Here is a 19,507-nt window from a genome sequence, read left to right on the forward strand (position 1 = left end):
CGTTCATGGATCTATTTGTAGTAGATGCATCAGAATGGAGCGGAGCACCGAGATCGTGCCACGCCCGGCGTATTTTCTATTTCATAAATATGCATTTTTTTTTTCCCCCTGGTTCACAACAATTTGAATAAATAAAAACTCAGAAATGCAATTTTTTAGCTTGATGTTTTTCATATATGTCCTCCATTGTCAGAAAAAAAACTACTAGAACAAGTTAGAAACACCAAAAACGTGATTTTATTGGTGTGGGTCTTTAAGGCGATTACTGTAGCTATTTTTCTGGCTGCATATTGTGCTGATTAGTAGTATTTGGTCATCGTTACCTGTTCTGGATTCTTGAGTCATTTCTAGAAACAGTTCTTTGAATTTCTGACCATTATGTGAGGTAAATTCTGTTTACTGGATGGTTTTCGTGAGAATTCCTCTGCTTGATGTCAGTACCATGTGGATGTCTACAACACACAGCTTTAGCCACTAAAGGTTTAATCATCTATTCATTTTCTATTCCTGTTTGGGATCACAGGGTTGCTGAAGCCTATCAAGCTGCTATCTTGAAAAAGGCGGGGTCTAACCCTGAACAGACTGCCAGTGCATCGCAGGGTCACGAAGTAAACAACACACTTTCACACCTGGGGGACATTTTAGCATCATGAGTCAACATATCTAGCCTGTTTTTGGACTGTGGGATGAAACCGGAGTCCCTGGACAAACACACATGCATGAGGAGAACATGCACCCAGAATGACCCCAGCTGGGATTCGAACCAGGACAACCGACCACTACACTACAGGGCTACAGTTACCCAATCACAGCCATTCATCAGTGCAGTTTCTGAATCAGATTTGCAAGACTTTTGAAGATCAGAAACATTTTTGACCTCGCCCCGTTAATAAGGAGATTTCTTTGTATCCTCTTAACCGTTGTGCTAACCTAGGCACTTTGACATTGGGAGTTGGGTCATCTAGACCCCACAAGACAGTGCGCTGAACTTTTTTCTTCAATGATTTGTGATCTTCACTTGTTACATGAAATCCTTTCACCTTTATTCACCTTTGTCATGGTAGGAATAATATGTCAAAGGTCATCTTGACCCCATTGGACAGCACGAGGGTTAAATATTTCTAATTGTGAACATTTTTCTTTAAAAATTGAAAATGTGTTCCCCTTAAATCTTATTTCTGCCTTTCAATTCCTCATGACACGACGTGATGCTGGGATTGGAGTTAAAAAGAACCCATTTAGCAGATTATCTGTCCGGATAATGATGAAATCTCACTGTTAAAACGGTCTGGATTGTGATGCAGGTTCATAAAATCACTGCCCTTTCGTAGCTTAATTCATACATCTCTCTCTGGTTGTAACATGAGTCTATATCTTGTTCTTTTTCTGAGCTGCAGTAAGAAATGAGTCATCAACAGACTTGTTGCAACATGATCTTCCTCCCCTGCCGAGCATAACGTGCACAAACACAAAGCCAGATGCAGGACCTGCATGCCCACCCAGCCCACAGAGCCTCTAGGGCCAACCTCCACTCCACGTTGGTGCCTCCCATAGACGAGAAAGCATGAACGGTTGACTCACCAGCCCTTTTTGTTGGACAGCTCCCTGAATTTCACCTGCCACACTGGAGGAAAGCAAACCACATTCAATCAGGAGGGCTTTAGATAATTGGACCCTTCAAGTTCTTCAGGTCTCCACTCACCCTCCACTTCACGATCATGGGCCTCTTGGAGCTTTCGCAGCGTGTCACCGAAGCTCTCCATCTCTTCTTAGCTTAAAAATCAACTGAAAAACAACATTTTTAAGGTAAATAATACAAAGAATTAAAAGATTTATCTCTAATTAGAATCATCTCCACCTGCAGCATTTCTGTGAAATGATCAGGTTTCTGGAAAACAGTAAATCAGTTGGAAAAGCTGAGTTCACAGGCGTTATAGCCTGAGGACCGAGGGGAGGTCCTGAGAAATGACAGCCGACATGGTGCATTTCAACTCATGTGAAAACATTTGGGTTTGTTGTTCTTTTATCAAGAACGATTATAACTAGTTAGACCAGTTCCACCAGGCCAGACTCCAGTCTGCCGAAGGTGTTGCAACGATATGAAGAACAACCTTGACAGTTTGAACGTGTTTTTTGTTTGCTCTTTTAAAACTTGTGTCTCATCAACAAAACAAATCTGTATTTTGTGTCCATTACTTCCCCTTCTAATTCAATGAAATGTTAGTGAAAAAGTTGAACACAGATGAAAAATGATTAAATTTGCACACAAAAAATCCCTACTATGAGTATAATTGCTTATTAAATTGAAGAAATTCTGTGATGCCAAAGGGAAAATGTTTGTACCAAATATGTGGAAGTTAAAATGTCAAATAGTTTTGAAAAATATACAAAAAAATACATTAAAGAATCAACCTGAATCAACCTTAGAAAGCCATGTATATTTTTGCCCTTTGTTTTTTTTTTTTTTTTTTTGGAGGAAAATCTGGAAGTTGGTACGTTTGGCACTTTCAGAGAAAAATGTACCATCGACTCAATAGGAAAATGGTAATTTATAAATATTTATTTATTTATTTATTAACTTAATAAATTAATAAACTTAACCTGTACTGTCCAGCTGTTGAGCAGCCAGATACAAACCTTTTGTGTTGGACAGCTGTTGCTGCTACAATCTTTGGACACACGAGGTATGTATTTGTACAAACCCCTTTAAAACTTTATTTGTATACTGTATTCATATGTATTTTGTGTTTTTATTTAATTTTTGGACTGGACGGAGAAGAGAAGCGAAGCAGAGAGTGTGATACTAACACAAGAAAAAAAGGTTGGGGGGGGTGTTAAAAAGCTTGAAGACAACAAATGAAGATCAAGAAGAGGAGGGGGTGGAGTTACAAAACGGTTAAGAGGATGAATGTAAGAGTTTTTTCCCATTCAAATTACCTTCTGTATAGCACTACGCAGAAGGAACATTTGCTTGTTTTTTTTCTTGTTTTTATTGATCAATTTTAGCCTCGTAAAGTTATATCAGTGAGATCTTGTAGGTTTTTTTTTAATACATGTAAACTTTTGCTTTGTCTTAAACCTTCATTCAGCCTATTCCATTAGTAGTATCAAATGTTTATCATAAGGGTTAAGCCTGTCCACAAAGACACGTATCCACAAACGTAAAACATACCTATTGGCTTCAAATGTACAAACATATATGACAACATGCACAAAACCAATACAGATCAGCTCAGACACATGTTTGGCATACAAACAAACAGTGTGTACAGAATGTCTCTTGACGGTCATTTTTGGTAAATGGTGTATACTTGTATAGCGCCTTTCTTCCTACAAGGACAAAGCGCTTTACAGTCACAGACCCATTCACCCAGTCACACACATTCACTCACACATTCACACACTGGTGGCGGCTCCGCTGCCAAACACAGGCGCCCGCCTACCACCAGAGGCAAGGTGGGGTTCAGTGTCTTGCCCAAGGACACTTCGACTCATGGGTGTGCAAGGCGGGAATCGAACCTGCAATCTTATGATCATGGGTTGACCGCCCTACCGCTGCACCACGGCCGCCCCTGTTTACCAGATATTCTCTGGTAAACAGTTCTTATGGTAAAATATGTTCTTGTTGAGCTAATTTTGGAACGGTTCCCATTAATTGAATTAAAGAAAATATTGATTACATTTTGGTTGGACTGGACGGAAAAGAAGAGGAGGGAAGGAGAGAGGGGGATGTTAGAAGGATGATTATGGAGTGGGGGGGGGGGGTAGAGTCATAAAGCAACAAGTTGCTGGAAGTTTTTTATAATCATCACTGTCAGGTGCAAATGTTAGTCTGAAAGGGGCGGGGCCTGTCACTCAAATGTTATAAACATGCCTGTTGGCTCCAAAAATATTCACATGTCAACATGTAGGCAGCACAACTCCAGTTCAAAGGAAATATGTCAACCAAATGCAGAAGTGACATTTGCTTATTTGCTTTCTTGTTTTTATAGATCAATTCTATCCTTGTAAAGTTTCCTGTTGATGTGGATGTTGGATGTGAGACAACCTACTTTTTTTGAAGCATCTAATTGGCCAGTTTATAACTTTAATTACTTGGACTACAGAAAAAATGGCATAAAAAATGAGGATTTTTGAGAACATGTGAAAAAATGGTATTAGAGCAAAAATGGTTATTCTCACAAATGAAATGACTGAGTGATAGCTGATTTCTCGATAGACGTCTATGGGATTTTGGTTTCTTAGAGACAGCGAGTACTTCCTGTTTGGAACATGAGGGGTGTGTGTCACTTAGTCCAGTTCTCCTGTAAATTAAATGATTCAAGCCAACCCAAACTCTGATGCAAATTAACCCTTTAATAGGGGAGCTGTCACCGACAACAAGGAATGACACACACTCTTTGAACTCTCTCAACTATCGACTGTTTGCACAACAGATGTAATTCAAATGCATTCTGAAGCAGAGAGTAACACATTTGTGCTGATATGCAACACACTGGGCTTAGGAATCAGTTGGAATTATGTTAATTGCGTAACTGGTTGAAGAGTTATGGTCTTTCAAAAAGCGTCAACAGCAGAACTAACGCAACTATCATTGCGAATGGACACAGGTGCGGTTCACTTGAGTGTGAAATGCTCCACAGACTGTCCATGGACAAAAGAGCAAAAGGTTTAAAATGGCCGGCCAGTGCTACCCCTTATTTCTACAGAGGTGCCGTGGAGAGCATCCTCACCAGCTGCATCACGGTGTGGTATGGCGCCTGCAACGTCCCTCCAACGCATCGTGAGGGCAGCTGAGAGGATCATCGGTGCCCCCCTCCCCTCCCTCCAGGACATCTACAACACCCGCCTCACCCGAAAAGCCCTCTGCATTGCAGATGACCCCACCCATCCATTCCACAGCTCCTTCAGTCTGCTGCCGTCTGGGAGGAGACTACGCAGTCTTCAGGCCAGGACCAGCAGACATAGAGACAGTTTTCTCCTCCAGGAAGCTGAACTCTCTCCCAGCCCTGCACCCCCTCCCCTCTTGTTGCCCCGTTGCCCTCCTGCTCTGCTGATCCCTGACATACACATGTCACCTACCTCATTAGCACTAACTGCACTTTCCACCAGTCCTCCAGTGCCGTGAAAAATTTAAGTTAAACAAGGAACTAGACTTCAGCCACTTTATTCTCTCCTCATTTTTACATTGTTATTTTTATACTTATGCCTCTACTATTTATAGTTTGTTTTATCGTGCAATTCGAAGGTGTCTCCCCGTTTAACTGAAGAATGAAGACAAACGCAATTTCAATTTCTATGTATGTGTAGATTTTGACAATAAAGTTACTTTGACTTTGACTTGACTTGACTTATTCCTAGATACCATGGTCCGAGTGAATACTCGATTCTGATTGGCTGCTGGGTGTGGATTGAAAAGTGACAACACCTAAAAAAGAAGTTCCGGTAACTTAGCTTAAATGTTCTATATCACTGGACTGGCTTCTTTGAAAGAAACTTTGGCTTCATCATCTGGACAAAAACCAGCAGTAAGAGGTTAACTTTCTCTCTGAACTGATGCTTTATTTAACCCATAGTGACGATCAGCATTTATATCGCATTCCTTTGCTGCTGCAGGCAAAATCATTGCCGGCTAGGCTATAACCATGACAACGTGCATGAAATAGCCTACTTTTTGTAAAAAAAAGTGATTTGAACCAAAAAATCAAGACTAAAGTACTTGAAATTTGATTGAATATTTATTTATTTTGTATTGACCAAGGTATAGGTGGGATAACAGCCTTTGAGGTGTCCATTATCAGAACTTAATGGAGTTTGTTAAAACAGGTTCAGGCTGTTCAGGGACAACAAAAGTTGGACATTTTGTTGTCCCTTTATTTCTTACGAATAAGCAGCTATTGAACGGCTAATTATTTAAGGTTGATTTGTCTTTTTCATTCTTTGTACGTGTTACACAGTGGAAAGTATAGATGCTGTGGAAGAGCAGCTCCTACAATATGTAACTAAAGTCTAAATAAAAAGCCTTTTTTCTTTTAGTTCAAACACGTCATAAACCATGTCTACTCCTTTCAAATTGCAGAGATTCCTTCATGTCAAGTACCAAGTAAACACTCAGAGTCAAGTGGACGAGTCTTCAATCAAGTCTGGAAAAACTACATGACATTCTTAACCACTAGTTCAGATGACAGTCCTTATCTACGTCAAACAATTAAGTTACCTGTATGTGTCACATAAAAGAGTGAAAATTCTTCGACACACTTTCTTAAAATCACGCCAGATTGTTTTTTCTCATTTTTCTCTTCTATTTCCTCTTTTTGCTCTACCTGATACCTACATTCACACTGTAGTGAAGGTCATGGGTGGTAATGACTTCCATCTATAGATATCTTAGATATCTTAAAAATGGCTGTATTGCAACATATTTTTCACTTTACAGGAATCCTTTACAATAGAATGGTTCCTCCTTTGTGGCGGGAATCACATTTAAAAAACCAAAACAAAACATGATTGATTAAATCTGTGAAATCCTTTTTTACAATAATTTCAGATGTTTTAAGGCTGTAAAACCCCTCACTACACACTTTATACACATTCTCTAGACCTACATGAACATTTTGAAACTTTTCTCTCTTGTATGAAGTCTTAAAGTTCAAACCTTCATAGAAAATATTATAGAACGGGAAAAAAAGAGAAGATTTATGAATGAGATTGCATTCTGTAAAATAGACATGACACAGAGGAGATTGATTAACAAAGTGTTCAGTCAATCAGGACAGAAAACACACTTTAACCCTTGTGCTATCTTAGATGACCCCACCCTTACATTGACGTGTTCTCCCTACCATGACAAAGGTGGATAAAGGTGGAAAGATTTCATGTAATCCATGGACACCAGTGAGGTTCACAAATCATTGAAGAAAAAAGGTTCAGAGCACTGTCTAGTGGGTCTAGATGACCCAACTTCCAATGGTAAAGTGCCTAGGATAGCACAAGGGTTACGGCATTTTACAAAAGCGTGCAGAATTGCACTAAAGACAACAAGTATGAAATATGAACACAATGATAGCGAGGTGAGCTGTTTCCTTCCATTTCTTTTTGTGTGCAACATTTTTATTCTGTGGAGACACAATAATCTCAGCACAATAACAGCATTGTTAGATTGTTGCTAAGGAAGGTAAATGATGGTATCAGCCATTACAAAAAATTCCCACCAATAAGCTTTGCAGATTTGTTTTAGTTATGACACATTAGTGTGGCTTCAAACTTCACCATGTTGGGAAATAGTAGATCCAGTACTTGTTTAGCTCTTTACTACCTTGCTTTAGGGCCCAAAGCGCTTTACACTCACAGTCCCATTCTCTCACGCACACGCATTCACATGTGATGGCGGCTCCACTGCCTTTACACTGGTGCCAACCTGCAGGAGCAATGTGAAGTTCCGTGTTTTGCTCATTGGCGGGCAAGGCGGGATCTGAACCTGCCATCCTCTGATTACCCATGCCATGTGGTTTCCCCTTCCCCTTCTCACCTGCCGGGTCTGGCTGAGGTAAACATTGTCATCAGACACACCTGGGAGATGTCCTGCATTCACCCGGTGTCTGTCTGATTGTCTCAGCGTCTGCTCAGTTTAAGTCTAGCTATTACTCTCTGAACCCGCCCTTCACTCTGTCTGACCCCTGTTGGACCTGGATTTGGATGTGGATTCTGCCTCCTGCTTAAGCCCAGAGTTTTACCGTGTTACCAACCGCTCTGACATCAACCCCATCCTCGCTGGAGTCAACTCGGTCTTTCATCCCCACAACAGACTCCTCTTCCTTCTGCCTCAAGACTTTTACTCAAGTCCTCAATAAACTTTCTTCCTTATTCCGGTAAGCTTGTCTTTTCTTAAATTCCAGCACCAGAACATAATCCATCTTGGAGATGTTTGCAAAGGGATGTGTGTAAAACAATATTCCATCCATCCCTTTTCCCAACTTCAGGGTGGCAGGATTGCTGGAGCCTATCCCAACTACTCCTGGGTGAAGGCGAGCTTCCCCCTGAACAGGTCTAAAACTATATTTACAGCCCTAAATTCCTCTGAACATCAGAGATCCTTGGTGTTTTGTTTTAATCAAAGGAAAACAAAGCTTCAAATATTTGTAATCAATATCAACCAGCATGTGTTTGAAAATATTAGATATCAGTAAAAAGCCAATCTAAACCCTACCTGAAGCCAAACAAATGATCGTCACACAACTCTTATTTAACTAGAATTTTTTAATACCCCACCCACCTCTGGTAAACTTTTCCAGGGATCACATGTGAGAGCGTTCAGACTTTCAGGTTTCAGGCAGACGAGCTTTTGTACGACTTCGAAAAACGGCTGCAAACGACCCAGAAGAGCAAACAAAATGAGCAAAGGGGAGGAAATTTCAAGGATTTTCTACTAAAATTCAAAACAAGAAGACCTGAATATGAAAAATTACTGGAAATAAAGACAGTTGTGCTAGTTAAAATTCAAATTTAAAGAGGCCATGACATAATTTAAAGGCCATAAATAAAAAAAACTGCAGACATCTTCCAAAGTAAACATTAAAAGATTACAGAGCAAAACCCAAGAAAAGCAACAATCTTTGCAGTACCCCTGCTTTAAAAGTTCATATTAGAACATTTTGATGCGAAACCTCATCCATACTTTTAAATATTTATTTTTTTACTTCTAATTAAAAAAATGTTTTTTGTGTTTATTTATTTTAGTTTTACTGATGTTTACTTAGATACCAAAAGCATATTTTAAGTATAACTTCATTTTTGCTTGGTGTGATGTTTACAGTAAATATGGTTCGCAGAAAGTGTTGACATGAACTTCACTTAAAAATTGGGGATGTTTGTCACTTGATGTCATGAATAAAATGTAATTCTTGGCTGCTTTTCTGACTTCTATTAAGTCTGGTGGGAAACAGTTTCACTTTAGCAAATCAAAGAGGAATTTGCTCTCGGTATGACACACAAAGAGGGCGGCTGAACACTTGCCTTTATTTTTTAAGACACCTTCTTTTGATGACCTAAACACAAACAAAGAAGGACTCCAAATCCAAAAGTGAAAAATATAAAATGCGAGTTCTAACTCCTGTTTATCTATTTGTTGAAAATTTGACTTTGCTATAAAGGGGCAACTGAGCCTCAAACAAACGGTGAACTGCACCAGACGTCAAAAACCTCTTATTTTTCCTTTTGCCAGTCCACCTAAAGCTGTAGTCGCACGCTTACCCACACGGGTGCTGCTGGTTTTGGGTTGATCAGGCTGTGAAGGGTCATAGAGAGGAGCGTCTTAAGGGGGGTGTCTTTCAGTTCCATTGATGCTCATATGGCCATCACAAGGGACGTCATGAAACAGTGTCATGTGGTAAGTGTTTCGTCAAGCATTCGTAAGGTTATTATAAGTTGCACTCATACGGTTCCCCTTCTGCCACACTCACAGAGCAGGCACTACTGCTTTTACGGCTAAATAACGGTGAAAATGGGCCGACCAGTGCAGGGGGTGTGCTCTTACCACTTTAGCAGCACTAATGGGCTCATGGCACAGTGCCCAGGACGAATAAATGAGAAATCGGTACAACACACTCTTATTTACCCCTACGTGTTACATGAGTGTTCAATACAACCTGATGCTTGCAGTACGACTGTACAAAAAACGTTTATGACTATTTTCTCTCTAAGGGTTCACCAAGCGGTCTACAACCTTGATATTTCATACTGGCCATCCGGGTGACCCGTCCAGGTTTGCCCATTTTTTACCCACAGACAACCCGTTTCTACCTGTAAGGGCAGTTTTGACCAAGACTTAAGGCATCATCGTAGCAAATCCTCTACTGGTGTTTTTGGTAATTTATAGAAATAAAGGCACATGGACATCTCTCTGTCTAGGGATTGTTCATGTTTTTCCTGCCCATGATTAAAATTAGGTTGTGAAATGGGTTTTTAGAGAATGAACACTGAATTGGATTTCTGATTGTGAGTTTGGCTCATTATTTGCACTTGAAGGGTTCATAAAAAAACTTGATGTATTCAGACTGGAAAGGTCCATTGGTCCAGACCGAGCCTGCTTGATTTGGTTTGGATTGAGTCCTGAACCATACGTTTGGTCTGTATTCAGACTGCTGTCCAACAGACTTTCATGTTTCCAATCAAAGCTTGTAAACAAAACCATGTGACTAAAGATCTCTTCAGTCATTGGCCAGGAATTACAAGGGTCCTGCTCTTCGCAATCCTTGTCGGGATAGTTCACTTTTTCAAACCTTATGTGTCGCTGACCAATTTTGAACGTCTGTATCAACGTCAGGAACAACACTTTGTACTTCTTGGAGGAATGCTGCAAGGCGGTTAATAATAAACACTTACGCTGATAAGTATTTATGACGTATAGATTGTTGGTAAAACAGAGAAACAAAGTGTGTCACTTTAAAAGTTGTTTTTATTAGCCTGCATTCATCTGACCAAATTTCAATGAGTTGGTGTGTTGTAGAGTTTACATCCAGTAATGCCTGACTACGGTGGCCTTTTTGGTTCAGTTGTTCTGCTGCGAGCACAGAGCCTATTCAGACTGAGGAAGCTCAGTCAGATTGGAAACAAACCAAGACCACGTCGAAAAATGGGTCAGAGAGCAGTTCCTGGTCCCAGACTAGGGTTTGCTTGGGTGTATTCGGACTGAAAATTTGATTGTCCGGGAAATGAACTGTGTCCAGTCTGAATGTACCCTTAGATTCCTCTTGAATTGCTCGGAAACAAGGCTCTACCAACATTAAAAAATAATGAGGAGAAAGTTTAAAGAAACTCTTTCAAATACTCAAAATATTTGAAAAAATAAAATAAAAAATCAAATATAAATGTCAAATATATCAACAAAATCAAAGCCCTTTTGTAAAATGCTGATAATATTGCATACGCTCACAGAGACTTTTTCCCCTCATTTATTCTGTGAAGATTTAGGTGTCTTGGCAAGTCAGGATATGTCAGTGAGAAGCAGTTTGGATCACCTCAGCAGAGCATGAAAAGACCTGTCTCCCCATGCTGTCTCTCGATCATTGCTCTCTCTTACACACCCAAACACTACGGCTTGGTTTCCCTGTATTTCCAGAGCTCTGGTGCTTCAGCTCGGTCATTGATTGCCAGCTGCGTGCTTGCCATGCTGTCGTGGATGCCACTCGCCAGTGGAGCTGTAGCTTTTATGTAAGCCTTTGTCAAACACCTTCGAGACCAGGAGAGCTTTAGCTGTTCCCGCGTTAGACACAACTCAGTGTCAGATCCTTTAAATAAAGCTGTTGAAACCACACGAAGACACGTTCACATCTCTAGATGAAATGATTGTAAATCACCTTCAAATCAACCCAAAAATCATTAACATAGGGGGGAATTTAAGACTTTTGCCTCTGATCTGACCCATTTCATCTTGTGCTCATGAGTTTAGTGTTTACGTCACAAAACAATCACTTTTATTCCAATTTTGTGTATCCTATGCAACAACTTCCCCAAAATCCTGCCGACCAATTCACCTGATCTTCTAAGGGCTTGATTGTTTCATGAAAGCCAGCTGAGTTCTCAACGCACATTCCTGCAGCTGTGAGCCCATCCTCAGTCACACCCCAGTCAACTCACCTCCTGCAGCCGGTACTTGCTTCCTCTCTACGGAGGCCGCTGTCGCCACCGACCTTGCAGATGGCCGGAGTGATACAGAAGAAAAAAAGGAGAAAAGAACGATGTGAAGGAGAACGCCTCTAACCCCCACCCTTCCTCCTTCACCTCCTCCCCTCTTCTGTCTTTTCTCTATCTCTTCCATCTCTCCACCCCAGAAAACCGGTTGGAGCAGTCATCCCCTTGAGGAACACAAACGCTGAGGCCTGGGCAAGTTCTCCCTTGATATTCCTGTTCTGCTGAAATCCCACAGAACCGGCTGAACCAGTCGCATAGAGGCCTGCAGCAATAGAGGGACAGCAAGGGAGCAGAAATGGCACCTGAAAGCTGCTGGTGATTACTTCTGTGGAGGAGAAGCTTGACTGATTTATTTAATTATTGATAGATATGTAAACATTTCCTCACTTTCTATGTAAAATGGGAAAAGACACTCGAGCAAATCAGAGTTTTGTTTGCCACACGTGTCATCTGGTGTCTGCAGACATCAACAGGCAGATGTGAGTGAAACACCAGCATGTGGTAAACACGATGACTACAATGTTGGTATGTAAATTTGTCAGGAAACAATAGACAACAGTCATCAAGTTTGTGTTGTCAGGGAAACGAGATGTGACACATGTCAAGTCTGATGTGAAAATACAAGCTCTGCTTGATTCTTTGCAAATGGCCACTTTCATTCTTTGACTTGTTCTTGTTACGCCATTTCCCATCAGGGTGTTCTCCATCATGTTGCTCCCCATCATGCCATTACACATCGGGCCATTCCCCATCTAGCTATTCCTTATCAGGACGTTCCCCTTGAAGCTGATCCCCATCAAGCCCCCATCAGGCCATCGCCCGTTGGTCATTCCCCATCAAGCCATTCCCCACCAGGCCATCCCACATCGGGTCATTCCGTGATCAAACCATTCTCCAACAAAATGTTCCCCATCAAACTGTTCCCTATCAAGCTGGTCCCCATACAACCATTCTTCACCAGACTGTTCCCCATCAAGCCATCCCTCATTAGACCATTCCCCCATCAACTGTTCCCCATCAAACCATTCTTCACCAGACAGTTTCCCCTCATGCCTTTGCCCATATGCCATCAAGCTGTTCCCCATCAGGCCATTGCCCATTGGGCCATTCCCCATCAACCCTCCCCATTGGGCCATTCCCCTTCAAGCTGTTCCCCATCAGGCTCTTCCCCTTTAAACTGTTACCCAACAAACTTTCTCCCTCAGAATGCTCCCCATCATACCATTTCCCATCAGGTAGTTCCCCATCAAGCCCGTTCCATTTCAAACTTTTCCCATCAGGCTATTCTCCACTACTTAAAGGCCCTCTCAGATGAAAATCATGTTTTTTGAGTTTTTGACATGAATGTGTGGCATTTTTCTTATGAAAGAGAACAAAGATAATAGGAAATAATTTCAGTCTTGTATATTTGTGAGTATTTCTACTTTTAAATCGCTGTCAATCAAACTGTTGAAAACACACTTGGTTTGAATTAATGAGCGGGATCACTCCAGCTCCATGTGCCCATCGTTTGTGCCCTTTCTTGTGTCAAACTCTTCACTCATGCAAGACACAGCTGCCATCATCAGAAAGGTGGGATCAAAGGTGGGAATACTCAACTCAGCACCAACGGCCACGCCTATTAGAGGAGATTTTGGCAACAGAGGCCTTAGACCTCGGGTTCTCAAAGTGCCGCCCGCAAGAAGATTTTTTGTGGCCCTCAATAAAAGAGAGCCAGAGCAGGTTCCTTTGAGAAAAAATGTTGTGTTGGCTAGGAGAAAAGGCGCTTTCAAGCTAAGTTGACAAATGCTTACTTTGTCATACCTCATGGGCTGGATAAAGTCATGTGCCTTATTTGCAAGCATGTAAATGCAATGCTCAAAGAATTATATATAAATCGTCATTATGTTGCGAATCATAAAAACTATGACAAATTTAATGGTGAGGAACGCAACAATAAGCTTCAACAACTACAATGAGGCTATGCTGCACAGGAGATGTTTACAAAAATGGCTAAATCCAGTGAAGATGTGGCAGAAGCAAGTTACGTTGAGTCTTTGGACATGGCCCGGCGTAGCAAACCCTTGAGTGACGGAGAGTTTGTAAAAAGAATGTATGCTGAATGTAGCTGACATTGTTTGTCCAGACCAAAAGAAAAAGTTTGAAGAAATAAGTCTATCAAATGATACAATTAATAGACGAGTGGAAGATCTGGGCAGCAACCTCCGACAGCAACCGGGAAAACATCTGGAGGGCCTGGTTGACTGTACAAATGACACTTGGTCATGCAGTTATTAAAAACAACTTTTTCTGTTTATCCATTTTTTTCCCACCAAAATTGGCCCCCAGTCTAATGTTGAGTTCTTAATTTGGCCCTCCGCTACAAAAACTTTGAGAACCTCTGCCTTAGACAAACATGAAATTTAGCTTTTTATGACATTGGTTAAAACTTCATAATCATAATCACAACACCACTGGGAACATTTAAAAGAATGTCTAGGGGGGCTTTAAGTAATTGTCCATAACAAGCAATCATTGCTTGATCTTCTGAATGTCTAAGAAACTTAAAGCTTAACATTTTTTTATCTGATCAGCTAATCTGGGTATGGAGCAAACCACACGACCAGTTCTTGGAACATGCCCACCTGTGCACCTTAAAGGGACGAGACTTTAATGAGCTTTCTTTATGCTTTAGGAAATAACACTCAAAATATCTTTTAACAATCTGTCTTTTTCATTCGCAGTAATGCTGTTCAGCAAGATATAATACATTTTTCATCTGCATTACTATGTTTGTCCTTGTTGCTCTGCTCTTCTACTACACTACTTACTATTTAGTACTACTTACTTTACAGGTAGTTTCTCTTGTAATGTGTTTATAAAAACAAATAAAAATGACAAGTTAATACATTTAGTTAATAAAATCCCTTGAAGAAATTTAAAAACTGACAGCTTTTTGTGCTTTTCTTTGAAGCTATTTTGCCGTCCCACACAAAAATCTCAATAATGACTCATAGACTGTGAACTGAATCACCTGGTAAAGTCATGTGGTGCCAGGAGCTTCTCAATTAGGGATGCTTTTATTAATAATAACTGACAAGAGCATGAAAGACCCAATCAAAACAAAATGTTTTTTTTTTTTTACACAAGTTGTGATGTGTATTTTTATGATGGTCAAAGACATATAGTATCCCTGGTTCTATCCTAGGTACTTTGACATTGGGAGTTGGGTCAACTAGACCCACTAGACAGTGCGCTGAACATGGATTACCAAAAATCTTTCCATCTTTATCCACCTTTGTCATGGTATAGATAATACGTCAATGTAAGGGTGGGGTCATCTAAGATAGCACAAGGGTTAAGAGAATTATTTTATTTTGGCTAAAAACAGCATATTCATAACTAAAAGAACACTAGGAACACTGAAAATAGATCAACAGATAATCAGAGTGGGACTTTAGGACAATCGACAAGTCTTCCTAACCCCCTAAATACCTTCTCCCTTCACCTGATCGGTCAGCTCAAAAGTTCAAACGTGTTTTCAGGCTTGTCAGAGATGTTCACTTTACCAGGAAACAAAACGGGTTTCACCAAACAGGAACCAAACATGCAGGCCTGAAGTTAGTCACTTAGCAGAACAGCAATACCAGGTAATAGAAGAAGCCTGGCGTTCCAAGAACTTCACACTAATCTGTTCTGCTCCACTTCTTGTTTACCTTAAAATCCTCTTGTGCAGTGAGGGTAAAAATGGCTCACAATTTAGCTTTTAATTGATAATGTAAGAAACTCCCCTGTGTTTTTATTTCTTTTCTAATAAAGTTTCTTTGCCTGTGGCGTCAAACCAATAAACTTTGGTTAATTGGACAAACTGATTTATGTTTCACTCATTGGTTGAGTGAAACAAAATCTTTGGAATTCACAGACTGAAAATGGAAGAAGCAGCTAAATATCATACCTATTGCTGTTTTGCTAAATATTTTGAGTTTTATTTTTCATCAGTCCAGAACTTCCTCTTTTTGTAATAGCAAACATGGTATTAATGTAATTGACATGATTTTCGATGAATGGATAGGCAGTAGTTTAGCGGGAAGCAAAGACATCCAGATGTTTTTCTAAACTTGTTCCTGGCTGCATGTTAGCAGCTTTTTTTCAATATGAAAACAGTGGAATCATTTCTCACAGCACCTGTTCAACAAGCTTAAACCTGTAGAGAGCTGTGCTCACTTTTACGCAAACACACTCAACTTGTTTGGTGGCGCAGGCGGGATGGGAAGGCGCCTAATTATGGCACTGTGTTATTTCTATGGGCGTGTTAGTATGGCGAGGCAGAAAACTCTGATAGAAGATTCACAAAAGATGTTCTTAACCCTTGAGCTATCCTAGGCACTTTAACATTGGGAGTTGGGTTATCTAGACCCACTAGACAGTGCACTGAACCTTTTTTGTACATGAAATCTTTCCACCTTTATCCACCTTTGTCATGGTAGGGACAATATGTCACTGTAAGGGTGGGGTCATTTAAGATAGCACAAGGGCTACAGTGGGTCTCTGGTTGAAGTTTTTTTGGGACTGCGGGCACATTTGGTGAACCAAAACAGTCAGAGAAGTCAAACTCATTCACCATATAATATATATATATAACATATATCACTCCCGCTAGACTCCTGACTACAGCAGCCACACTCGATCAAGCGGTTTGACTTCACAGTTTACCAAAATTGTACAGAAACAATTTCCCAAATTTTTGAGCACTGTGGACCACAGAAAACCTGTTTGAACCATAATGTACAGTTTTGGTGTGCTGGGTTATAAAGCAAACAGCCTTTTTGGGAAAATTACCAAAGGATTATACGGTATGTGCGCCTTAAAGTTTTTAAAAAATACGGTAAATTAGTTAGCTCTGATTTAATTTCAATTAGATTGATTTACAAATTTATGGCTAAAGTGCATCAACAACAAAAAAATAAACAGTAAAGTTTTGTGCGTGTAAAAAAAATAAATCACTTTTGACATTACATTTTATTAGCTGCAGCAGGACGATCTAATGGGGCACAATGTTTCATAATTTATAGCGAAACCATGCAAACCTCTGTCCTAACTTGTAAAATATTTTATAATTAGCAAAAAAAAATCTATTTTCTTCCCTGCATTTGATCAAAATTGTATTTATTTTTATCAAAATAGTAACAACGACAAAAATGCAAAGCAGTGCCGTATATTTCTGAAGTAAGACTTTGTGGCTCCTACTGGGTTGTGGTCTGTTGAAGGTTGCAGACGAACAAACAAACAACCTGCACTAAGAAAGAAAAGGGTCTAAAACCAAACACACGAGAAGAGACAGAGATGCCGTACAAAACAAATACAAAAATAAGGATGAAACTAGAGAAAAAACTGAAATTTTAAAACATAAACATTTGCAGAAAATTTTAAAAAAAAGGAAATAAAAGCATGTTTAGGACCAAACATGAGTGATAATTACCCAAAGCATCATGACAATTAAGTCTTATTGGAACAAACAAGGTTAGATTACGATCATAAAAATGTCATCTTCATTCTCTGATCCTTCCTGCACCTCAGCCTTCATCTCCACTCTAAACTCAATCAGACCAGATGACTCACACCCAAGTGTAATAAGTACTCTTGTCCATCGGGGGGCACTACCACGCTGAAAGACAAAGACGGAACTCTTGGAGTCAAATACAGAAAGTTTGGCCACTGACTTTATGACAAACTTTAATAGTCCTAATAAATGACTGAAAGACAGCCACGTGTACGTCACGTGCACTCCCTGAAGTTGTTCAGGAACTTGATTGGGGGTTAAAGGTCAAGTCTGTCGTTTTAATGCAGTAAATCCTTCCTAAAGCAAAATTCTAAACTTGTGTTGTCCTTTTAACAGGAATAGAAGTTACATTTATATTCAAGATTTGATCTCAAGGTGAGTGTGATGAGGATGGGTGTTTCACAGATCCAGGCAGTCGTGTTCCAATTGCAACTGGTTTATTTTTCTCCACAATTCCCCCAAGTGCAATAATCCTCAGTGAAATTTTACATAGTTACACAGGAGAGGAGCACATCCATGTCTTCCCTCATTGCCCGCCCGCGGCAACTAACCTCTCCCTCTTATATACGCTAAGCCCCTCCCATTAGGCTGGATTCTGCATATTCCTCTGATTAGTCCTTTGCTTGTCATTCTGGCAAATTCTGCCACCTATTTACAAAGAAAATAAAATTAAAAAAAACATAGAATAATTCCAAACCATTTAGGAATAAATCCCTCCATCCCAAAATGCTACAAACAATAATAAATAATATATTTACATGAATAATTTGTTTCCCCCCCCATTTGTGTGATGACGTCATTTCCGCCCACTGCTGCCGGTCGCGTCTTAACACAGCTGATCAGGTGTCGCCTCCGTTTGAAACTCGCGGTCCTTAACGGCTCCCGGTAAAGCGCATTGAGTGTGCACCCTCAACACAACCCACCCAAGGAGCGCCTGCCTCGTGACACAGCGTCTGAAAATGCGGTGAGAGGTTAATATGTGTGGAAAAACTGCGTGTGTATGCTTGTGTTTGTGTGTGCGTGTGCGCAGGTGACTGCATCTATAGGCGCTCCGTCACATCACCTTCCTCCTCTTCCAGGTTGACACTGTGTGGCAACCGTGAGAGATAGTCAGCCACCACGTTGGTCCTTCCGGGCCGATGTCTGATGGTAAACTTGAATGGTTGAAGTGCGAGATACCAACGGGTCAGTCGATTATTGTGGTCCTTCATTGAATGTATCCAGGTGAGGGCACGATGATCAGTCTCCAAATCAAAATCTCTTCCAAGGAGATAATAGCGCAGGCTTTCCAGGGCCCACTTGATGGCTAACCCCTCCTTCTCCACTGCAGAATACCTCGTTTCCCTGGGCAGTAGTTTTCTGCTGAGGTATAGGATGGGCTGCTCAGCTCCTTCTTCTCCTTGAGCGAGGACTGCTCCGACTCCCACAGCTGAAGCATCTACCTGGACGAGAAACTTATTTTCAAAGTTAGGGCTGCGAAGAACAGGAGAAGAGCATAGCTGTTGTTTTAGGGCTCTGAAGGCCTTTTCACACTCATCATCCCATGGTACTGGGTTTTTCTGTGCTTTGGTTGTGAGGGCCGTGAGGGGCGCAGCAATGGTTGCAAACTGTGGCACAAAGCGGCGATACCATCCCGCCAAACCCAAGAAGGACCGAACTTCTTTTTTGGTCCTTGGACGTTGGCAGTCGAGAATGGCCTTTACTTTGTCCACTTGGGGCCGCACCTCTCCCTGTCCCAAAAGGTAGCCTAAGTATTTTGCCTCTTTTCTTGCCCACTCACATTTTTCACTATTCAAGGTCAGCCCGGCCTGCTGAATGGCATCCAGGACTCTCCTGAGATGCTGGAGGTGGTTTTCCCAAGTGTTACTGAAAATAACCACATCATCAAGGTAAGCTGCGCTGAAATTCTCACACCCCTGAAGGACTTTATCCATCAACCTTTGGAAGGTTGCTGGTGCTCCATGGAGGCCAAATGGCATGACCGTAAACTGGAAAAGACCTGCAGGCGTGCGAAAGGCGGTGTAGGGTCGAGATGCTGGTTCCAAAGGCACCTGCCAGTATCCCTTACAGAGGTCCAGGGTGGTGATGTATCCGGCCGCTCCAATCCTTTCGAGCAATTCATCCACCCTTGGCATAGGATACGCATCAAACTCAGAGACTGCATTCAGCTTCCTGAAGTCTATGCAGGGCCTAAGCGAACCATCTTTCTTTGGGAGGAGGATCATGGGACTGCACCACTCGGAGTCTGATGGTTCAATCACTCCCAACTCCTGCATGTTA

At 41.0% G+C, this 19,507-nt stretch overlaps 1 protein-coding gene across 8 annotated transcripts in view; it reads right to left on the bottom strand.

The window, feature by feature from the left end:
- rbbp8nl (RBBP8 N-terminal like) overlaps positions 1 to 11,748 on the bottom strand; it is a 29,401-nt gene extending 17,653 nt beyond the window's left edge. For 5 of the 8 annotated variants that reach the window (XM_020704458.2, XM_020704461.2, XM_020704459.2 and 2 more), the window contains exons 1-3: positions 11,635 to 11,748; positions 1,703 to 1,785; positions 1,582 to 1,624 (exon numbers count right to left, since the gene is read on the bottom strand). In XM_020704458.2, coding sequence (XP_020560117.1) covers positions 1,582 to 1,624; positions 1,703 to 1,763 — 104 coding nt within the window. In that variant the 5' untranslated portion in view covers positions 1,764 to 1,785; positions 11,635 to 11,748. The remainder of the gene's footprint in view (positions 1 to 1,581; positions 1,625 to 1,702; positions 1,786 to 11,634) is intronic. The other 3 variants (XM_020704456.2, XM_011476808.3, XM_004070590.4) reach the window with 3 other exon arrangements.
- Between the last annotated feature and the right edge of the window lie 7,759 nt (positions 11,749 to 19,507).

Source organism: Oryzias latipes, chromosome 7 (assembly GCF_002234675.1).
Source record: "Oryzias latipes chromosome 7, ASM223467v1".
Taxonomy (NCBI): Eukaryota; Metazoa; Chordata; class Actinopteri; order Beloniformes; family Adrianichthyidae; genus Oryzias; species Oryzias latipes.